Genomic DNA, 21,796 nt, shown 5'->3' with positions numbered 1-21,796 from the left:
TAATTTTTTTCATAAATCATTGCTATTGATCACATGTGTTTACCTGTTGGTTTTACAGGGGTTAAATGTTTACATTTAACATTTAACAGGGGTTAAAGGTCATGAAACATCTAGAGTTTCATGACCTGAAAAAGTTCCTGTCATATAGGAACCACAAAAATTGCCTCCAAAAAACAAAAAGTAGTGAGAATTTGTTTACCCGCTCTGTTTAATGTGCATATTTGTGATATGAAGTGTCAGGCATTTGGTAATCACATGGATGGTGTAGGCACCTAATTGCTTTAAGTAAACACATGCGGGAAGCGTCTGGGGGCCCCAGAGAAACTGAGATCGCTACGTCTCCATTGCACCAGCTGCCCACGTAAACAAAGCCCTGTGGTCAACGCACCATTTCCTCACTGCACACACGTTTATTTAGCTATTCTCTTGTTTGTCTATCCTTCTCTCCTGTCCTCTGGGCCTGGCAGTACTTTAAGACTCAATTAGCCATGGGATGCAGAATGAATTGTGCCGTTCCCAAACCCCTCGAGGAGAGATGGGAAAAGAATGAGCAGGAAGTTTCCGATCCAGTCAACCTCAGGCAGCCCATATTTCCTACACGCTCGACCACAGGACCGGAGGCAGTGCTTGTTTATGCCAGGGAGATGATTATGTTTATGCGTGAATGTTCGAATCCGTCAATAATGTATACATCCTGTGTAGTGTGTATACTATTGCAGTTGCAAGAAAGTGATTGCTTTAAAGCAAACTCTGTCATCATCTACGCAAACTCGTATGTTAGTTTGAATAGTTTTAAGATTTTAAGAGTAGTTTTACGTCCTTTTTTAACATAAAAGTCCCAGTACTGATTTATTTCAACTGGATGTTCAACTATTAATCGTGATTAATCGCATACAGAATAAAAGCTTGTGTTTACATAATAAATGTCTGTGCACTGTGCATATTTCTTTTGTATTTATAAACACATACACTTACACATAGCTGTATATATTTAGGAAATATTTGCATGCATATATTAATATTTATATATAATTTAAAGTATATATACAGTATATAAGCATTTATTTATATATGGATCGAATTAATGTCAAATTCTTGCTGTAAATAACATACATTCCATTTAATAGCGACTTTAGTTATCCTATTTTGTTATCTGTTGTTTTATTTCACGATATTTCATTCATTCATAAGGTTCCTCCTACGTCACTCCGCCCAGGGATTCCCCATGGTCCTAGTGCATGTGCGCTTTTTAAAAAACAGCGCTTGTATTTTCTTGTAACAAACTAAAAGATGTAAAATTTAATTTGTTTGTATTTCAAATTATGGATATAGAATGCACTGCATTTTGCTTGCTTAGTTTGCTCAAAGGTATTATGCTTGTAATTCTACATGTCATAATAAAAAGGAACTATGCTTCTAACCACAGCTCTAGACCTGTAGTTCCAACCACGCAACTTTGCGATGCTGTTTGCGATTGATCGTTGGAACGATGGTTTTGGGAAACACTTAAATAGTTGAACTATGCTGGAACGACGGAACTTGCGACTGTAGTTGGCTAATGATGCTTTTGTGAAACGCACCCCAGTATAGTTCAATTCTTTGGGTATTTCACATAAGAAAGTCTTATTAGTCTAGTAAGCACATGGTGACAGAATTATAGTTTTGGGTGAATTATTCTTCAAGGCCCATGTTATGTGTAACTGACCTCTTCAGGTGAAAGCGCAGGTATCTGAGTATGCTGCTGCTGGGCAGGAAGGTGCAGCTCATGCAGGTCAGCAGCTGCCAGTATCTGAGCCTCGGGTTCGGCTGTGTCTGACTTTGCGTGTTGGTAACTCTGGTCTGTTTGATGAGCTGGCAGTACAACTCGTCTCGGAGCGGCCGGAGGTCCAGGCAGGTCTGGAGGATTCCCTGGATTAGAGGAATGGGCTCATGGGCAGCCTCCAACTGCTGAAGGCAGTTAAACAGCCTCACGGCCTCCTCGCGGATAGATGTGTAGCCTTTAGCGGCCATATCTTCAGATGGAGGAAAAAGAGATTTTTAGCATTCTGGGATTTTGGACCCATGACATTTCACAGTGGGTGGCGCTACTCACGTGTGTGGTGGAGGCTGCCGTACGGGAAAGGCAGCAGTGGGGCTTAAAGAGGGCTCTGCGTGTACCTCAGGATAGGATTATGTTGATAGATGTGTTCCACAACCTCGGGATTGAATTTGTTCTCCTAGATAAAAACACAAAAAGTAATACAAAATCAATTGAACACCTTTAAATAAACAATCGAGATCTCCACTCTGTATCATTATATTGCTATATGACCTCTGTGATTTGGGGTCTATAATGCAATGATGAAATAATGTTGAATGGAAATGTTGTGTGAATGTCGAGAGAAATGGATTTTAGCTTGCCAATGGACTCATTGACTCTGTCTTGAGGTGTGTATATGTGCTGATGAAAGCTGTTGTGTAAAATTCTAGGGGGAATGAGTCCAGTTTAGGTTTGTTGTGGGATGTTTGTTTATGACATGTTTCTGCATGTTTCTGAACAATTATCTGAAGTAAAACTAATACACACACATTCTATGTACGCAATATGACTTAGAATCAAAACAGTTGGTATTCTAAATGCTGATTGGTCCATCCAGCCAAAGTCTGAAATGAACACTCGACAAGCACTAAATGAGCGTAGAAAGTGACTAAAACAGTTTAGCCGTGATTCACAATATAGCACAGCCTCTTGTGTCTGATTGCCTAAACATTTGAAACCCATACATATGTTTTATAGAAGTAGCCTATTAAAGACAGGGTTTTTCCTGCATAGAGAAATTGGAGGCGGCCGCCTCCGTCAAATGTCGTGCCGCCTCAGGCTCTCACCAAAATGATGTTGCGAGTCTTCACAAGAAATGCTGCGTGCATTTAACAGACTGTCATTTGTAACTGCAGTTGCGACATTACACCACAGTGGAGGTGCTGTTTCGTTATCAGCACACTGAGGCACTAAAAAGAGTTGCAGAACAAGAGCCAGCCTGTGTTTCACGGCTGTTTGTTTTGCATCCAAGTACGTTTAATTTATTGAAATTTATTAAATTAACATGACGTACATCATTGTAATGTCTTTAGCTGTGCAGTTGGATCGTTGAATCGGAGTATACTGTACACAGCGAGTTCGCCAGTATGAACGCACATTGCGTTCAGAACTACTCGCACACGAATGACTCATTTGAACAGATTCATTTAAACTATTGAACTTTTCAGTCAATAGCGAATATAAGAGATCCTTGAATCATTTAAAGTCATTTGAACAACAGAGAATACAATATGTGAATGAGCTTTGCTCATTTAGTAAGACTGGTTGATTCAGTTGGCTATTGTGGGCTGAAAAGTTAGTTGAAATGATAAAAAAGCTTTATTTGATTAAAAAAACATTTCTGTTTGGTTGAATAAAAGTAATGTTTTATATAACTTAATAATTGTCATTTTTATCTACTGTAATTTTATTAGAACTTTTAATATGTCAAACTCAAAGTCACTTTGGTTAAGCCACTTAAAGGTACGGTAGGCCTACGTGTGTGTGTGTACAAGATCAGGATGGCACCACCTCCGCCTCATTTTGATCCAGGAAAAACCCTGATTAAAGCAAAGGCCCAGTTCATTTAGGGGGCTGATGGTCTACCATTTCAATGCTCTGTCTGCCTGTCTGTCTATGTGTAACCTCAATGGGATTCCGGAGAGTTCTGTGGGCTAGCAACTAGCACCCTATTAATATAGATCTCGCCCAGAGGATTACATCATAACAACAGGGATATTCTGATGGGCCACACGCTGCCTCAAGGACTATTTCCAGAGACACGAGATACTGAGGAGCACAGCTATTAGTGTAAAATCACTAGCCAACAACCTAATTATAATAATATACCGGGCCAGAGAGATGACTGTGGGTGGGGATTAGATAGTTTACAAACTTTGTGTATACGTGTTTGACCCGACCAGGTCTTAAGGAGCTAATCTGCCATCTACAATAAAAATATTGTACAACAGGATTAGAAGTCTGAGACAACTGGTGATCATTGCACGTAATATTATGATTTCTCTAATTTCTCCTGTTGCTTTAAAAGGATGGTTCACCCAAAAATGAAATGATGTTCCTCTGCAGAACACGAAAGAAGATATTTTGAAGAATGCTCAATGGCGATACCCATTCACTTCTATGGACACAAAACCAATGGGTCAATGGGTACCGCCATTGTTTGGTTACCAAAATTCTTCAAAATATCTTCTTTTGTGTTCTGCAGAAGAAAGAAAGTCATACAGGTCTGAAATGACAAGAGGGTGAGTAAATGATGACAGAATTTTCATTTTTGGGTGAACTATCACTTTAATGACAGCATGAACCTAACTGAAACTCCACAGGTTTGTGCGAAACCATGTTATTTGAATCCAATTTCGCATCTAATTCGTTTCAGTGCAAGCAAGGACTCTTATCTCTAGATTAGATTTTAAATCGCACCTTATAAATGTGGTGTCAGACTTCTGTACCCTACTGTGTGTATGAATATAACATTAAAATGCAAGGCAAGGCAAGTTTATTTATATAGCACATTTCATACACAAGGTAATTCAAAGTGCTTAACATCAAATGATTGACAAAGGAAAGATAAAATACACAAATAAGACATACAAATACAGCTTTAGAATTTAAAAGACAATAAAACAAAATACATTTTGATTTGATTTAAAATGTGTGTATATATAAAAAGAATAAAATCAAGGGAAAATAGAAAGAAAAGTGCAGTTGATGTAAACCAGCACAGTGCTCAGGCTGTAAATGCACGGCTAAACAAGTGTGTTTTTAATCTGGATTTAAAAATGGTGAACATCTGATGTTTTCTGGAAGCAGATTCCAGCTACGGGTGTGTAATGGCTAAACGCTGGCTCGCCTTGTTTTGAGTGAACCCTTGTTATCTCTAACTGACTTGATCCTAATGATCTGAGAAGTCTGTCAGGTTTATATTCAACAAGCATTTCTGAAATGTACAGTATTTAGCTCCTAGGCCAATGAGTGATTTGTAGACAATTAAAAATACTTTAAAATCAGTTCTACATGTAACTGGTAGCCAGGATTGGGGTGATATGCTCAGATTTTTTGTTTCTGGTCAGAATCCTGACAGCAGCGTTCTGTATGAGCTGCAGCACCATGAATCCCAAAAAATGCCATCTATAGTCGCTCCTCTTGATACATGTTACAGTTTGTAAAGTGTGTCTATGATCTTTTATTCACATACAGTAGGTATGTGTTGCGTTGTCTCACCTCAATGTCTCGTATGAGAAGTTGGGTTGGCGTGTCTACTGGGGCTTTGCTGTCTATGACTTTCTGCACGGCACACGCCCAGTGAACAGCCTCATTATAGTGCTTAGTGAAGAGCCTGTAGCAGTGTTTTCGGCCGTACACCGTCAAACTCCAGTAACCTGTCACACACACATCATATGAGTCAGAAAGTAGTCAAATCAATGTAATGCAAAGCTCCAAACAACCCTAAGAGAAAATACAAAACTTCAATAAAACATGCACATACTGATTAAAGATACATTTCCTACAGCTCTTGCATTTTGACAACCTCATAATTTAAGTGTCTGGCCTGGACTGGTAAATATGTTCAGATTTCTTAGAGCTGAATGTTTTATAAGAATCTTAGCAATATCTAATTTCTCCCCTGTTGTTAACTTTGGCAATCGAATGAATGGAGCTTTATTTCTGAACTGGCGTTTGAAGACATTTTTTTCTCATCTCCATGAATCCCACAATATTCTAGACTATAAGATATGGTAAAAGACTCAGTATGACTAGAAATGTTAAAGGGAGCTCATTTTAGACTTTATTTTTTGGGGGTTTAACGTCCAGAGAACACATGAACTGATAAAATGTACACTGAATAAATTGTACCGTTTTTCTGAATTTATTATTTATAGGTATGTGTTTAGGTAAAATAATCATTCTTGTTTTATTCTATGGACTACTAACATTTCTCCCAAATTAAAATATTGTTTCTATTTACATTTATTTACTGAAAATGAAAACCGGAGAAACAGGCCAAAATATCAGAAAAGATGCGCTGTATTTTTTTCAGACCTCAAATACTTTTAAGCAATAAAACAGTAATATTTGTATTTAGTACATGTATTGAGGAAAAGTAAAAAAAATTGATGACAAGTTTTATCACAGTTTCATGTGTTTTGTCATGCGGTCAGTCTTTCATGGATGACTTTATGTCGCTCCTGAGGTTTGAGTTTGTTGAAATTCAACATACACGGGACTGGAATGGCCACAATACATCTAGAATGCTGATTAAATTAAAATTTCGAATGATCTCTTAATTTTTCCCACGGCTGTATGTGTGTTTACATGACAAAGCAAAACATTATATTATACTGTATGACAGCATGTTGAAGTTGTAAGTTAAAAGAAGAAACTGTTTCCATCATGTACGTACACTGTGCGCTTTATAATAAATGACCAACTGCTGCCACACAAAGCTCCACTGTCATCACACACACACACTTTTATCTAGGAAAGTCCCTAAACCTAATCTGGGAAATGTTCAGTTCTGTAGAAGAATGTGTTGGTTAGAAGGTTTGTGGATGTGTGTGTTTCAGCAGTGCGGCACATACAGGCTTCCGTATGACTAAGACTCTGAGCTTGTCTGGTCATTGGCTACCATCTGTCCAGACAACAATGCCTTCATTTCTCTTTTGCTCCTTTATGTGCTTTTTCCAAACAATCCCCCATTTCATTTCCCGAATCAAAGTCTTCCCACAAGAAAGAATTTACACCATTATTGACAGGAGCTGGTAAACAGATCTCACGGCTGCCCATGACCTGTGAAGGTCAAAACTCTCTAACCTCGCGGTGATAAAAAAATTGCGTGTGTCACCATTTGCGAGTGAAAACCCTGAAATAGCGTGTGAAACAGTTGGTGAAATACTGTGTTTATCTTGCGCTGGCCTCTGAATGGTTGGCACAGTCTGAGAAACATTGCTCAGTACACCATCGATTTCATGACAACCTGCTTTTCATTCTCAAACATCAGAGGTCAAAGGAACATTTTGCTGCTGTTTAGTGTTTATATGTCACGGACAGGATTTGTATGTGCGCTAACTCACTCTCTCTAGGTGTGAGATGGTCTGTAGGCGTGTTGGTCTTGTAAGAGTGTGTGTAGGTGTGCGCATGCATTTGTCTAGGTGTGTTTGTTCAAAGGTGTGTGTATCTGTGCCATCTGGTTGTGTGTTAGTGTGTTACCAGTTTATCTGCACATATATTTCTTACCTGTCTGTTTGTAGGTGTGTTTGTCGGGCCACAGCACGGAGCACAGGGAGGTGAGTACGAGCGTGCCCAGTCTGCGAGCGTCTCTGTCCGGGCCGCTGTAGTAGTCGAGGGAATCGGCCGTCAACACGAACCAGAACCTCCTTTGCCTGAGCCATCCGCCTTGCACCTCCCGGAGAAGCCAACCTTGAGAAACCACAGAGACAGAGCCATGTTATAAACACCAAACACCATCGACCAAAAGAATGAGAATATTACAATTCCAAAATCAGTGTGTGTGTTCTGTGGGCATCGAACCCATGACCTCTACGCTGCTAATGCAATGGTCTACCAACTAAGCTACAGGAATACAAACAAATGACTGAAATAAACAACTGCCAATGCAATACATCAGTCTTTGCAAACAAGTTAGCGCTGCTCTCGCTGATTCAGCCCAAGAGGTCACGGAAAAGGCGGAACAGCACAAACCAGAACGTCCACATCCAGCCGATCGAGAGACCAAACCAGCCTAATAGAGGGTTGTGTTGAGGTCACACCAGGGATACAAATCTCCCTCCGGACCTTCAGACAGTTTGTTGTCGACGCACAAGCGTGTATCTAATAATCGAGCAAAGCTGCATGGGAAAAGCTGTGTTTTTTGTAAACCCTCATCAAAAACTGTGGTACCTGGACCATGTTACTGTTTTTCCGCTGTGGTTTGCAGATGCACACCACCTGCCTGCTTTTCCTTTGAATATGTGTGTGCGTGTGATAGAGCCAGACAGACAGACTGGGGAAAGACGGTCTTATTTAGCAGCTCTGCGGAGCAGCATGAGACAGACTGGCGGAGTATTTGGCCTCCTCTACACTAATATTACTCTGCCCTGCTTATTATTACTCATTACATGTGATTGAGTATTATTTCCACTCTGCTGCAGCAAATAGCGCACAGCGCTGGCATTCACACGCCATGAGGTCATAGAAGACTCACACACACACACTTTGAGTTGTGGTCAGCAGCTTAAGAGCTGGTTAAGTGATGTTTAACTGGCTCAATTGGTGTGCGGTGCATCGGACAATCTGTGTGTCATTGATAATATTTCAAGCCAACCCACACGTGTGTGAATGTGTAGACTGGGCCAATATTGTGGGGATCGGCAAGGAAAACAGATTTATAAACACACAAGTCTGAATGAAAATGCACAAATTCAGGCTTGTGTGAGGTTTTGGGTTGGAATATTTTTATTTAGCTTATTATAACAGCGTGTATATGTGCTACAAAAAATACTCCCGGTCCCGCTGAACTCGATAATTTTATCACTTAAAAAACATCTTTAAGCATTAAAATAGCATATGTAAAAGTTTTTTCCTGTGATAATAATTTCTTCCTGCCTTAAAATGACTTGAATGTACACCATTGCTTCATTTAGTATAGGTAGATTCATGAATATGCAAATTAGTCCCCGCCTCCATTCAGTCACGTGAGCTCGAACCGTCGATTATAGGTACATAGATGCCTCATTCGATGTGTAAGAAGTGCATGCTCGTGTTGTAGAAGCCGAGTCTATGCACCATCCTTACATATCTATGGCTAAAATCTGTTAACGTGATTGGTTACAGGGTAATGATGTCATTAAAAGAGGCAGTTTCCAAAAGCATTTTTAAACTGTCTTTGGTAAACTGCAGTTTTATGGACAAAAGACTCTGCAATGGTTTAAAATTATAAATTTGCATATGGTTTATCTTAAAGCATATTACAAACAACACACAGACATATAAACAACATAAAAACTTGATTTTCACCACAGGGGTACAATTTGACTAAACCTGTTTTGTTCTTTAAAACAAATGATTCATAGACAAAGCAAATAAAGGTTTTATAAACATGTAAAAAAGAACAAAAGAAGTACGGTATGTCCTCATAGATAGCTATGCTAGATAGTCAAGTAAACATATGCAGGTATGTATGCATGAAATACAGATATTGTTTATCTGAGTCTGATTTAAGATGATCTATAGAATAGACCAGATTGATTTGTAGTGTCTAGTAGCAACTAACAAGACAACAAATGTAACACGCAACGTTCAAACACACGCACCAGTGCATGCAAACAAGCGATCACGCTGCAGAATTTCATTCTTACCCTTCACGAGCACCTCAGGGTCTTCCTCCATCTTCATCTTACTCTTCTCTGTGATGAGGCTTGTTCTCTCCTCAGAGACCCCCGACAGACTGAACAAAATACACACAGAACACAACACACATGTCAGCAGAATTCCTACTGTAACCCAGTAACTACTGTACAACCCTCCCCCCCTTCAGCCCCCGACACACACATATACAGGGACATTGGGGTGAACATCACACTTCTGCTGCTAAAACGGACCCTAACACAAACCCAAACCACTTCACATATGCAGACATTTCACATCTCACACGCACGCACGCACACACATACTGTACACAAACAAAACACAAACACAGCCCTCGACCACCATGGCCAGGCAGGCAGGGCTTTATCGGTCTGGCAGCCAGGGAAAAGACCGAAAATAAACGTGACTAAGAGACGCCAAGGACGCTCGCACGCAAAGAAAGAAATAGAGGAAGAGTCGCGGAGAAAGACAGTGGTCTGGGGCAGTGAAGGGTACAGCACCCCTGGGTTGTTTGAGCAAGTTCCAGAAGTTACTGGGAAGGACTTCAGTTTGGCTTAGTTAACCTCCAGAGACCCAGCAAAAAAGTTTGTTCTTTCTAGAAGACAGACATGGCAGATGTAAGCCTTGGTGTGTTTTAAAGGAGAAATCTTGGGCTTTTCAGATATACCAAACACTTTCCATAGACATAATGGTGTTTACACTGTACAAACTGTATATTCTATCCTATAAACCTAAACATAAAACTCTGCACTTTTACATTTGCAAAAACACAATTCAGTATGATTTATAAGCTGTTATCCACATGGGCACCAAAAAAAGTCTCTACAAACTTAAAATTTACTGGTATTACTTGTGGGGACGTTGCAGCAAAGGATTCAAATTAGAGATGTACCGATATATCGGCCAGTAATCGGTATCAGTCGATAAAAGCAATTTTGCATATAAATAGCATTCAGAAAGTTAAGAAATATTAATTTAATCTTTAGAATTTAGATAATGCTAGTTACTATAAGCACCAAACTATCGATATCGGCAGACATCACTCTGAGCTATAGGCAGAGAAATATAGTAGTATAGTGACCAAAAGGTCATTATTGAAGCTCCTGGTGTCCAAAGTAAGAACTTCATTGGTCTGTAATGATCTCTCTAATGAACTGGACTTGCTAATCTGTTCCTCTAATTAACAATTTGTTAAGTCAATCATCAAGAGTCCCAAAACTCATTTCCCCAGCTGACACTGCCGCTGTAACCAGAGTCATATTATCATTGATTGGACAGATACTGGCCTGGTGTGAGTACAGGATCTGATGGTCGAGCTGATCGATCATGCACACACAATTCCCTAAAACAAACTTGGATACTATCCTAAACAATAAACTCCCTTTTAGATCTCGCACCATTCTGGTACGGAACAGCCACTTTTCATAAAACAAAAAATTATTCGGTCACATCACAGAAGTGCAAGGTTTAAGAATTACAAAATTAAAGCAATTTCTGATCATTTTGAATACTGATAGAGCACCAGTCACTCAGACACACATACTGATGCTGTATTTGTAATCTGACATCACATCACGACACATCAAGTATGTTGCCTCGGCATTGACCCCTGGGGTGACATGCATATGTCTGAGTATTTTTGTGTTCTTTGAATATCTGTATCCATATCAATGTTCTGTACATTTATTTACAGGTCTGTTTACGAGTGTGTGTGTGTGTGTCAGTAATGGAGCTTCAGTGGCAGATCACTGTGGATTTGCATCACTCTCTAATTTAAATTGAAGCTCCGACAGAGTCAAGAGTTTACAGACATCCGTCAAAGAGAGAGAGAGAGAGAGAGAGAGAGAGAGAGAGAGAGAGAGAGAGAGAGAGAGAGAGAGAGAGAGAGAGAGAGAGAGAGAGAGAGAGAGAGAGAGAGAGAGAGAGAGAGAGAGAGAGAGAGAGAGAGAGAGAGAGAGAAAAAGCACAAAAAGAGGAAGCCTTCATTCGCTGGAGCTGTGAGAGCTGGAATGAGCCGGTCAGAACTGGTTTATGGATCCGCGCTGGCCTCAACAATCCAGTTTGAACAAAAAACCTTTCCTGTGCCTCAGGCATGAGAGTAACCCTCATCCTAATCTAGACGGCATTAACAGACTCAGATAAAAACGAACTGAGGTCCGTCTATGTCGGGGCCACTGGAATGGGCTCAGGACACAGTTAAACATACTCGGCTATATGCAGACTTCAGAGGGCAGGAGGATCTCTTATAGATGGATATGGGGTATAAAAGAGGAGATGGGCTTTATGACTCATGTCTCAGGGGCTGAAAGTGTTTTTATTATCCGTCTAGACTATCAGTAAAACTAAAAATGTTTTGTGAATATGCGGTTGAGAAAAATCAGTGGCGGTGACCTAGAAGGATTAATATTTCAGAGCAAAAGCAGAGCAGCAGGAGATGACTGATCCAGGTCAGAGTCAGAGCAAATGCCCCTTTCACTTCCTGACTGTGGAAAGAACCAAAACACTGAACTAGACACATTTTTGGCGAATTATATTACATTATTTTATTGAATTATATATATTGTTTTAGCGTACGTATTATATTGTTTTTTATAATTCCACATGAAAACAACTTGTACATAGCAAAGCATGTAATGTAAACAAAAAGCTTCAGATTACTTGATGTGTTCTGCCCAAACTGACTTTTACAATTGGAAATACTGTACATCACCATGGAAAAGAAAACTGGGTAACATGAATATACATAACTATGTCTTCAGAGGTGTATAAAGACCAGTGTTGGGTGTAACTAGTTACTAAGTAATTAGTTACTGTAATTTAATTACTTTTCCCTTGAAAATTTAAAGTAAGGGATTACTCTTATTTTTTCTGTAATTTAATTGCAGTTACTTCTGATGTAATTAAACTAAATACTTTGTGTAATATATGTGTGTGCAGTAGTGGAATTGACATCAAAATTTAAAGGCTAACTTTAAAATCCAGGCTTTAATGTATAATTCTCACATTAGTAACACTTTGGTCAGTTAATAATACTACTTTATGCAGTTTAATATTATTTTTTTGAATGAATTAAAAGAGCCGTTTCATGTCTATCCTTGAATCACTTAACTAATCAAGGTTGATATAGGATATAGAAAGTCATTAGTATTAAGTAATTAAATACTTTTTGGAGAGAGTAATTTGTACAGTAATTTAATTACACTATTGAATATGTAATTAGTAACTAGTAATTAATTACTTTTTCAGAGTAACTTGCCCAACACTGATAAAGATCTTACATAATGAAGCATTATGTTTTTATTACCTTAGAATGATTTATTTCTATCTACATACCCTGCTGGTGCCCTTGCATGGAATTCACCATGTTTTTTCTACCATAGCCCTGAACGGCCAAACTGCTCTACAGATCGTGTCTTGTAAATAAGTTATCTCCTTCGACAAAAAAGCGAAAAAGTGACATCTTTGTCTTGTGTCAGCCACTGCTGCGCTTTGAAAGGGAGGGGTGGAGTGAGCAACCTCACCACTAGATGCCGCTAAATTTCATACACTGGACTACTGATGCACGATATTGGATTTTTGCCGATATCCAATATGCCGATAATTTTCACCTCAATTAAGCCGATAGCCGATACCGATATATGCTGTCTATCCACCGGGCGTTTTTACGCAGCTAAAAGCGCCAGGCGCTGGACAGCGTTTTTTCAACCAAGGTGCTTTGGTCGCAATTATAAGATGTATGGGGAAAAAATAAGCGCCAGCACTGAGCCCGTGGAAAAAAACAAGGGGGCATAGCCCGGTCACTTCAGTGACTGTGCCTTTTCACAGGGCTTGACATTAAGCATTGTCATGTGGTTGTCCTTTGGACAAGTAAACTTGTCATTCACTTGTCCGAGTACAAAAATTACTTGTCCAACGCTAAAAAAACGATATTTCATTTGTATTCTCAATATAATTGTTCCGGATCTAGATTGGTAAAGTTTGCTTCTAAGCATTTTAACTAGTGTCCGCTTTGGCCACCTGAATTTGGTTATAGGCCTACTCTTCATGACTGCTATAAAACAAAGGCAAGCAGTAATTATTATTAGTGTTAAGGCTGTAGGTTAACTTTTTTGCACATAGCACTGGTGCTAGAGAGGTTTAAAGTTTGGTAGCACAGGCCAAACTGTAGTAGCACAAGTATCGTCTGTTGTCATCATTACAAAAAATATGCAAGTGCAGTTCATCATGAATAGACAGGTAACTGACAAAAGACATTAATGTTTCATACAGATGAATAAATTAGGGCCGTATCATTTTTAGATTACCTAAATTTGTTTGAATATTTCTCAGTTGTGTATTTTTCCTTTTTAACTATACAATAGTGGTATATTTGTCCACATAAATTACTGTAGTATACTATAGTAAACTGCAGGAAAATTCTTAGATACTATAGTGATTTTTAACTTTACTATAGTATACAGTGTTTATTAATTCACTACAAGCGCACTACAATTTTCAAAATCAAATACTATAGTACGCCACAGTATTTTTTGTCTGAGTGTTCAATTTAACGGGACTTTTATTTTGACGGGTCTTCCGGAGGACCTTGTTTGCAGATAGCTTCACTCAAACAGTAGAACGCTCGCAAAATAAACTCTCAGAGCAACTCTGGAGAGGAAGTTCATGTGTTCACATCCTCATACAGTGTAGACGCAGATAAAATACTCGACTATCACTCGTGTTGTATGTTAAACTGTGCACATAATTCACTCAGACACGCAGAACAGCCAGATGACATTTAAATAACAGGATTCCGCGTCCGCATGTAGTTACATGGACTCAGTGCGATGCGCCATTGATTATTGTCACACACAACAAGCACCACCACGACAAACGCACTACACACAAACACACAGCTCTGTCTAATGCACATATTCTTATTATTCTACATATATGTCGCACTGTTGTTGTTTTTTTCAAGTTACTTGTCCAGTCGGGCAAGTAAAGTTATCTCTCACTTGCCCATACAAAACATTCACTTGTCCCGGACGAGCGTTAATGTCGAGCCCTGAACTTTTCACATTTTAAAATGATGATAAACGAAATAATTTTAAAACATTTGTAAAATGAATTTGGTGAATATTAATTGAAGAAGCAACAAGAGCATAGGTGTCTTAGAAATGGAGACTACAAAACGGCAGTGAGTGTGCAGAGACGAAAGTCACAGGGCGGCGCGTTGCATATTCTGCACGCTTGAGCTCAAGTTCAAAGTCTACTCCCGATGGAGGATGGGCAGGATTCAACTTTAATTTTACTCTGTGTTTTAGTTAACGTTTTTAATCAATAAATAGGCAGTGCGCGGCTGACGGGCGCAGAGATGGATTTCTTTGCGCACTCAGTTAATGTAAGAATGTGCTGCTCTTACAAGCATGATTTAATTACAGCTTCCTATCGGCGAGGCATATCGGCGTTATTTTCTTTATCGGGCCGATGCCGATAATTAATTTATAAGCCATTATCTGCCGATAATATCGTGCATCCCTACACTGGACCTTTAGGCCCAGGTTCACACGTCTACTACAAGAAGCGTGGTTATCACTCTGGGTTATGAAACCCTGCTCTGAACTTGGTTAGCATTGCATTATGGTGTTGAACGTGTCGAGTGTGAAACAAAGCAGTCTTAAAATGTTAAGGCTAGGTCCTAAACACCCAATCAGAAATTGAACAGCACATATATCATATCACACGTCAGTCAGAGATACTCTGCGTAAACAGTCTTTTCATTATTTGAGAGAAAAGTTAAAAATGTGTCAATGTTGATGAAAAATGCCTAAATTGGAGAAAAATGTAGTATAAGGCTTTCAAATAAGGATTTACGTGCCGACCTGTTTTCTCACTGACGCGGAAGCATGAGACGATCAGTTATTTAAAGCGTGTGGCATTTATCCATGACTGTTGACACCGCAAATATGCAAAAAAGTACATTAACCCAGGGTTTAGTATAAAACAGTGCAAATGCACTTCATCCAGTGTAAAATGTGAAACAAAAAACCCAGGTTATGGTTTTAAATGTTACTTTTTCGATTGTGAAAAGCACGTATATTGTGAGGAATGATTCTGACAGAGATTCTGTCATCATTTGTTCATGACTTTCCTTCTTCTGTGGAACACAAAAGAAGATATTTTGAGAAATGTCTCAGTGGTATTGTGTCCATACAATGGAAGTCAATGGTGGCCGATGTTGTTTGGTTATCAACATTTTTCAAAATATTATTTTGTGTTCTGCAAAAGAAAGTAATACAGATTTGGAATGACATGAGAGTGAATAATTTCATTCATTTTTGGCTGAATCATCCCTTTAACGTAGAATGGGCTCTTTGTTTAACCTAAGACGAGGAAGGAAAGCCTTAATTGTTATAAGCGCAGACGCAAAAGCAAAATTACATTACCTGCCCCTTTTCTCTGAGATAACACTGTTAGTACAATATGCAACAAAAGTATAAAGAAAGGCAGGAAATGATGACAGTAGTCTTTCAGTAAACTTTTGGCTTTCTAAACAGTGGTGCCCTTCACGAGTAAATAAGCGACTCTAGATCAATACAAGAACCTTGGACCCTCCGAGCCAGATAACGGGCAACACCTGTCGCCAATTACATTTACATTTATGCATTTGGCATTTACTTAACAATACCCGCGCCCAAATGACACGAAGTAGGTCACGTCTCATTCAGACCTCACAATATACACGTGTGCACGTACGCAGTCAGACGCACTAGCACTCGCACACGTGTCTGCAGTCATTGTGTCTGAACTTGAAATGCCACACCTACATGCAAACGCACTGATAAAGCACAGGCTTGGCTTTGGCGTGGTGCGACTGTTTGATCTATATTATAGGATAAGAGTGGCCCTTAGTGTGACATCAGCATGGCACTGGGCCAAACCGGTGCCTGACGCTCCGACTCGGTCATTCTGTCAAGTGACAAGAGAGAGATACTTCCTTCTTAAGATAAAATATGTGTAGTCATGCTGTTTAAAAGATGTATCACTTTATTTCAAAATACAGTTAATCGGGTGTGAATTTATACCACTTTTTGTTAGGAGAAAAGTGTGAAATAGAGGAGTAACCTTCAATCAATCTCAGCAACATTTACAATTGTTGCTTCCTCTGTGTGGGACTAATAAATATTCGTACGTGCTTTGTGAATCAGATGTGGAGGCGTGTTTGAAGTTTAGGTCTGGAAATTGTAAAGTAAGGGTTTATTCAATAGTCACAGCTGGAACACGTTTGGACTGGCGTAGTGAATCTGTAGGGTGAGCGAGTGGGCGAGCAAGCGAGGTGGAAGATAAGCGTGTGTGTATTTTGGGTTGGGAAGGGGTTGTCTCCATAATTTCCACAGCTGTCCAATCAAACCCATCCAAACCTGACCCGCTGCTGCCCACTCTTTTCCCAAAGTTCACTGCAGTGGTCCCCGAGAGGGGCCTATACGAGCCGACTTCCTGTTAGAGGGAGAGCAAAGCAGGAAGCAATTTGTCATGTGGGATTAAACGACAGGAATAATAGAAGGAGAGGAAAAGTGCGCCTTTCTCCAAATCTAGACATGGGACCCCTGAGGGAGAAACAGCAAGAGAGAAATACATAAACAAGTATAAGATAATGTGGCTGAGAGAAAAATAAACAGCTCTGTCAATCAAGTGAGATACACACAGAAAATCTACACATGGATTAAGGAGAAAGATTAAATGCAACAAACAGGCTCATTCTGAGTGGTATTGAAAATATAGCTCATGCGTAATATATTTATATGCAAGGTGAACAAACATTTATTATTTTTATATTGAGAAAAGCAATGTTTGACAAAAAAACACATTGAGCACTGATGTGATCACGGGAGAAAAAAAAGAAGCAACATTGTATCCTCACTGAGAACCTCTGCAGTCCGACTCGTCCCTCTTCACGTCACACACTCCCCAAAACCAACACATTCTATTTCTTCAGCTCTTTTTGACAATCTTGCACGTGAACTAACAACCTTTACAAATGACTGCATGTTTTTAGTGGAATAACGTCACGGAACTGGAAACTCCATGCCGCCTGGCAGTCAGACCGGTTAATATGAAAAGTGTGTGTAAAGTCTCTCTGACGCTCGCTGTGGCACAGACACACTAACCTGAACCATCTGTGTGGTCCACATTGACAGGAAACTGATAAAAGAAATCGAGCGATAAAGAAAAGATAGAAAGTAAGACGAAACATTCCCCCAGATGTCTACTGAATCAATGGGAATTCTTTTGTGTTTGTATGGGTGTCCATGTGTAAGTTTGACTAAAAACCCCAGATGACTTTCAGTAGGAGAATGATAAACACCTGGACGTCATCAATATGTTGATTAATCAATAGCCACCATAATAATGATAATAAAGTCGGATATGGTTTAGTTATATATTACAAACACAAACACACTTTCTAAAACTAAATATTGAAAAAGCTACAACACTTAAAAGGTCCAGTTTATGAAATTTAGGGGCATCTAGCGGAGGGGTTGTGAATTGCAACCAACGGCTCACCCCACAACTCCCTCCTCACTTTCGCAGTTCTATGGTGGCTGACACAGGAATAAGATGTTGTCACGTTTTTGCTTTTTTGCTGAAGGAGATAACGTATTTACGAAACGCGTTCTGTAGAGCAGTTTGTCCGTTTAGGGCTACTGTAGAAACAACATGGTGAATTCCATGTAAGGGGACCCGAGGTGTATGTAGATAGAAATAGCTCATTCTGAGGTAATAAAAACATAGTGCTTCATTATGTAAGCTCTTTATACACCTCTGAAGACATAGTTATGTATATTATATTGCATTTCTGTCAATAGATCCTCCAAAAAATTACAAACAGCACCTTTAATATGTGCTTATTTTTAATCCGATAATGAATTACTGAATACTTAAGTAAGCAGTGCCTGTGTGTCACTGTGTGTACTATTGGAGCTGACTTTCACAAATGTTCCTGATGCAACATATGTATTATGACTACATAAAAATATTAACTATATACGTATAGTAGTGAAATATATATTTCGGAAAATATGATATATAATAATTTCCCTGCATCTATTGACGACTTCTGTATTGATCTTTTAGACTAAAATGAATCCCTTTCAGAATTACTGAAATAACAAGAAACCCCTTTTTAAGGAGAAGCCAGGCAGTCCAAAAAAGATTTCAATACAGAAGTCATGAAAGTCCCAGTGGTCAGCTGTTAAAACACGAGAAACACGTTAGCGCCAATCTGTGACCTGTCAAGTTGATTCCTTCCTTGAATTTCCCATGAAGTGGCTTGAACTGACCAACAGGAGACAGAACAAACACCTATGACTGCACATAAGCAACATACTTTAGCTCAGACATCTTTTGTTTGAAATAAAACAAACAGGAGGAAATAAACACTTTATACTTTCTCACCGATATGTTGTGATTGAGGACGATAGTGATGTCGGACCTTTGCTAAAAATAATTTTGTTTACTTAAGAAAACTGCCAAAACATTACACATCCAACCAGCTGAGCAGGACAGAAAGCACTCAGAGTGTGTGTGGGAGGGGGGGTTGCGATATTTGTTTGGGACAAATTCTCACAAATACAGTAAAAATGACAAAATCTAAATAATGTCAAAAGGTTTGTGTGAGGGGTACTACAGTATCATTATATTTCATAGTAGTTCATGAGAACACGGTCTGTGTGTGTGTCCAATCTGTGAGGAGACTGAGCGATCTCTACTGTGATAAAAAAGTCACTGTCTGGCTGAGGCTTTCATGCAAATCTCATCCTGCTAAACACACAGACACGCATACACTCACAGACACAGATGCTCAAGGCTTCACAGTATGCTAATATACTTGCGAACAGTGTTTTGATGAGGATGGTCAAAGCGGAGGTAACATGCTATTTCATGCATTCTGACTTCTTTACACTGTTAAACGTGCTGGCTTCTCAAGCTTAACATGGTCAACTTGTCAAAAAACGTGTTGAAGGTATGACGTAGTATTTCTGTGCTCGATTCACTCCACCAGGGTTCTTACAGGTTTCTGAAAGTTTTTTCCGAACATGGATTCCCGTTTCATAACAAGGGTTCTTATTCCCTTATTGGACAATTCTCCCGGAAAAGCACACCCACGCGTCATCCAGCGAGCGAAAGAGCACGCCAACGCGCGAGCGTGAGAGAAAGAGCACGCCCATCAATGCCGCTTCACTCGGCTGACAGAAGTTTAGCTGTGTTTGTTTGCTCACTGCATTTCGGTGATATATGTCATATAAACGGTGGATATAACGCTGGATTTGGAGATCGTTTGAATCTGATGGCGTGGTCCCAGCGCTAAAAGATGCCGGACATGAACCGCACGCCATAAGTCAATCTAAGTCATATGTCTGTGTTTTGTTGGCAATCGGCGTGTACGTGCATAATGTAAACAACACAATCTTATAGTGAATCAACAGTTATGCAGGGATGATGCAATGATGTATTGTGTGCTCGTGCTGTAGTTCCGCCCCACTCTATGCCTTCAGGAGCTCGACTTTATCCAGAAATAATCGTACAGCTGTATCCAAGGGTGTAACTTTGGTTTGAGAAGTGGGGGGACACAAACACACACACACACACACACACACACACACACACTTGAGTCTACACTGACAAAATGTAATAGTCGTATAAAATATCATGGTAATACCATGGTAATCTCTGAATTCTTATTGTCTATCCCCTATACTCCCAACGTTTTTGGGGGGTTTTAGATTTACATTATTGACATATTTTGTTCATTATCTTACATTATATGTTTGCTGTTCCCCAATATGTAGATGGTTTAAGATCCACACACATACGCACAAATTCTATATCAACATTAGCTTCTGTACTCACCAGGGAGTGCCATTGACTGAGCGGGTGGGCGGAGTCAGGGTGACCTCTAGCTGCCCCTGTAAAAGAACAAGGACAGAACACATGAGCATCTGGCAGGTATTGATCCCTCCACTTCCCTTCCAGTAAACAGTACTGTACATATTCTCCAAGGATCTGCAGTCCATGGAAAACTTTAACAAGTTCTGTTTTGCCTTCTTTCACCAAAATATTATCTAATAAACATGCTTTGTACTATGACAAAACGCTGTTGTACATTAAACATTAAACAACATTAAAAATGATTGTTATGAAACAACTGGATTTTGTATTATGGTTTGGCATTCTACCAAATATGCGCCACAGGCATAAATGAATATTCTTTGTCGTCCTGACTGACTTTAATTACCGTACACAACTGGTACTCGACAGAGACTCATAAACTAGCCATTGGAGTTGTTTTGGCAGTTGACGTCGGCGCAGGTGATTGACAGCGTGGCGGGCAAGGGTTCGAGAGGACATCCGGATTCCTCCATGCATTCTTTGGGCCTGGCTTCCCCTGTCCCCTTTTAGAGCTCATAGTGAAGAGAAGATCTGCAGCTGGAATCCAGGAAAGGTCAATCGGTATGACCTTGAAACCCTTTGAAGTAGCTCAACATGTCTAACTACGAGCAAATGTACCATTTGGTCTGTAAGTAATGGCAAAACTTTGAAGTTGCTTAGAGGTAATAAGTCTCATGTAGCCAGACCTCAGCGCTTTTCGCAGCTGAAACTGCCCCAGAACCACCCACTACGAAGAGCTATTGGACTGACATGTAAAGTTCCCAGTCACAGCTCATTTTGATTTTGACTATCATGAAAAAAATAATGATGTGGCACTCCTCTTCAGAGGTGTAAAGAGTACCTGAAAACCATACTTAAGTAAAAGTACAGATACCTTGCAGTGAAAATTACTCCATTACAAGTTACAAGTCACCAATTCCAAAACGACTTCAGTAAAAGTCTTCAAGTATCTGATTTGAACAGTACTTGAGTATTTGACTCATACTGAATGTAGGCTCAAAGCAGCACTAGTCCTCAACACTTAAGAGACGTGTCAGTGAAAAACAAGAAACAGTCGATTCGTGAGGAGGGCAATCGCATTTATTTTCTTAAATCATAATAAGACTGAACACCTCAAAATTGCAACAAATCATGGTCGACACCATAACCTACATCTATTACAAACACCCAAGTCTCATTTAAGCTCAAGTGCTCATAAGTAAGCCAACATTCTTCAAAAAGGTCTCTTCAATATAACGGATAAATAAAATAATGTTAGGTAAAATTAAAAAGTCAAAGCCAGCGATTGTCAACTACCTGATAATGCACTCGTATTCACATAAAGAAGTAAGGGCAAAATTCACAAGAAGTACCTTCAATGCCCTTTAAATGGCAATATTAATTCTTCTGTATAGCAAAAGAAACTGCTGCAAATAAAAATGA

At 39.5% G+C, this 21,796-nt stretch overlaps 1 protein-coding gene across 1 annotated transcript in view; it reads right to left on the bottom strand.

Annotated features, from left to right (window-relative positions):
- Positions 1-21,796, bottom strand: part of plekhh3 (pleckstrin homology, MyTH4 and FERM domain containing H3) — a 41,402-nt gene that overhangs the window by 8,982 nt on the left and 10,624 nt on the right. The window contains 6 exon segments of the mRNA XM_057346178.1: positions 1,706-2,012; positions 2,093-2,216; positions 5,300-5,457; positions 7,313-7,495; positions 9,433-9,521; positions 20,336-20,391. Coding sequence (XP_057202161.1) covers positions 1,706-2,012; positions 2,093-2,216; positions 5,300-5,457; positions 7,313-7,495; positions 9,433-9,521; positions 20,336-20,391 — 917 coding nt within the window.

The sequence above is a fragment of the Triplophysa rosa genome, linkage group LG11 (assembly GCF_024868665.1).
Source record: "Triplophysa rosa linkage group LG11, Trosa_1v2, whole genome shotgun sequence".
Taxonomy (NCBI): domain Eukaryota; kingdom Metazoa; phylum Chordata; class Actinopteri; order Cypriniformes; family Nemacheilidae; genus Triplophysa; species Triplophysa rosa.
Note: the sequence above shows the minus strand (reverse complement) of the source record. Positions and strands in the feature narration are given on the sequence as shown.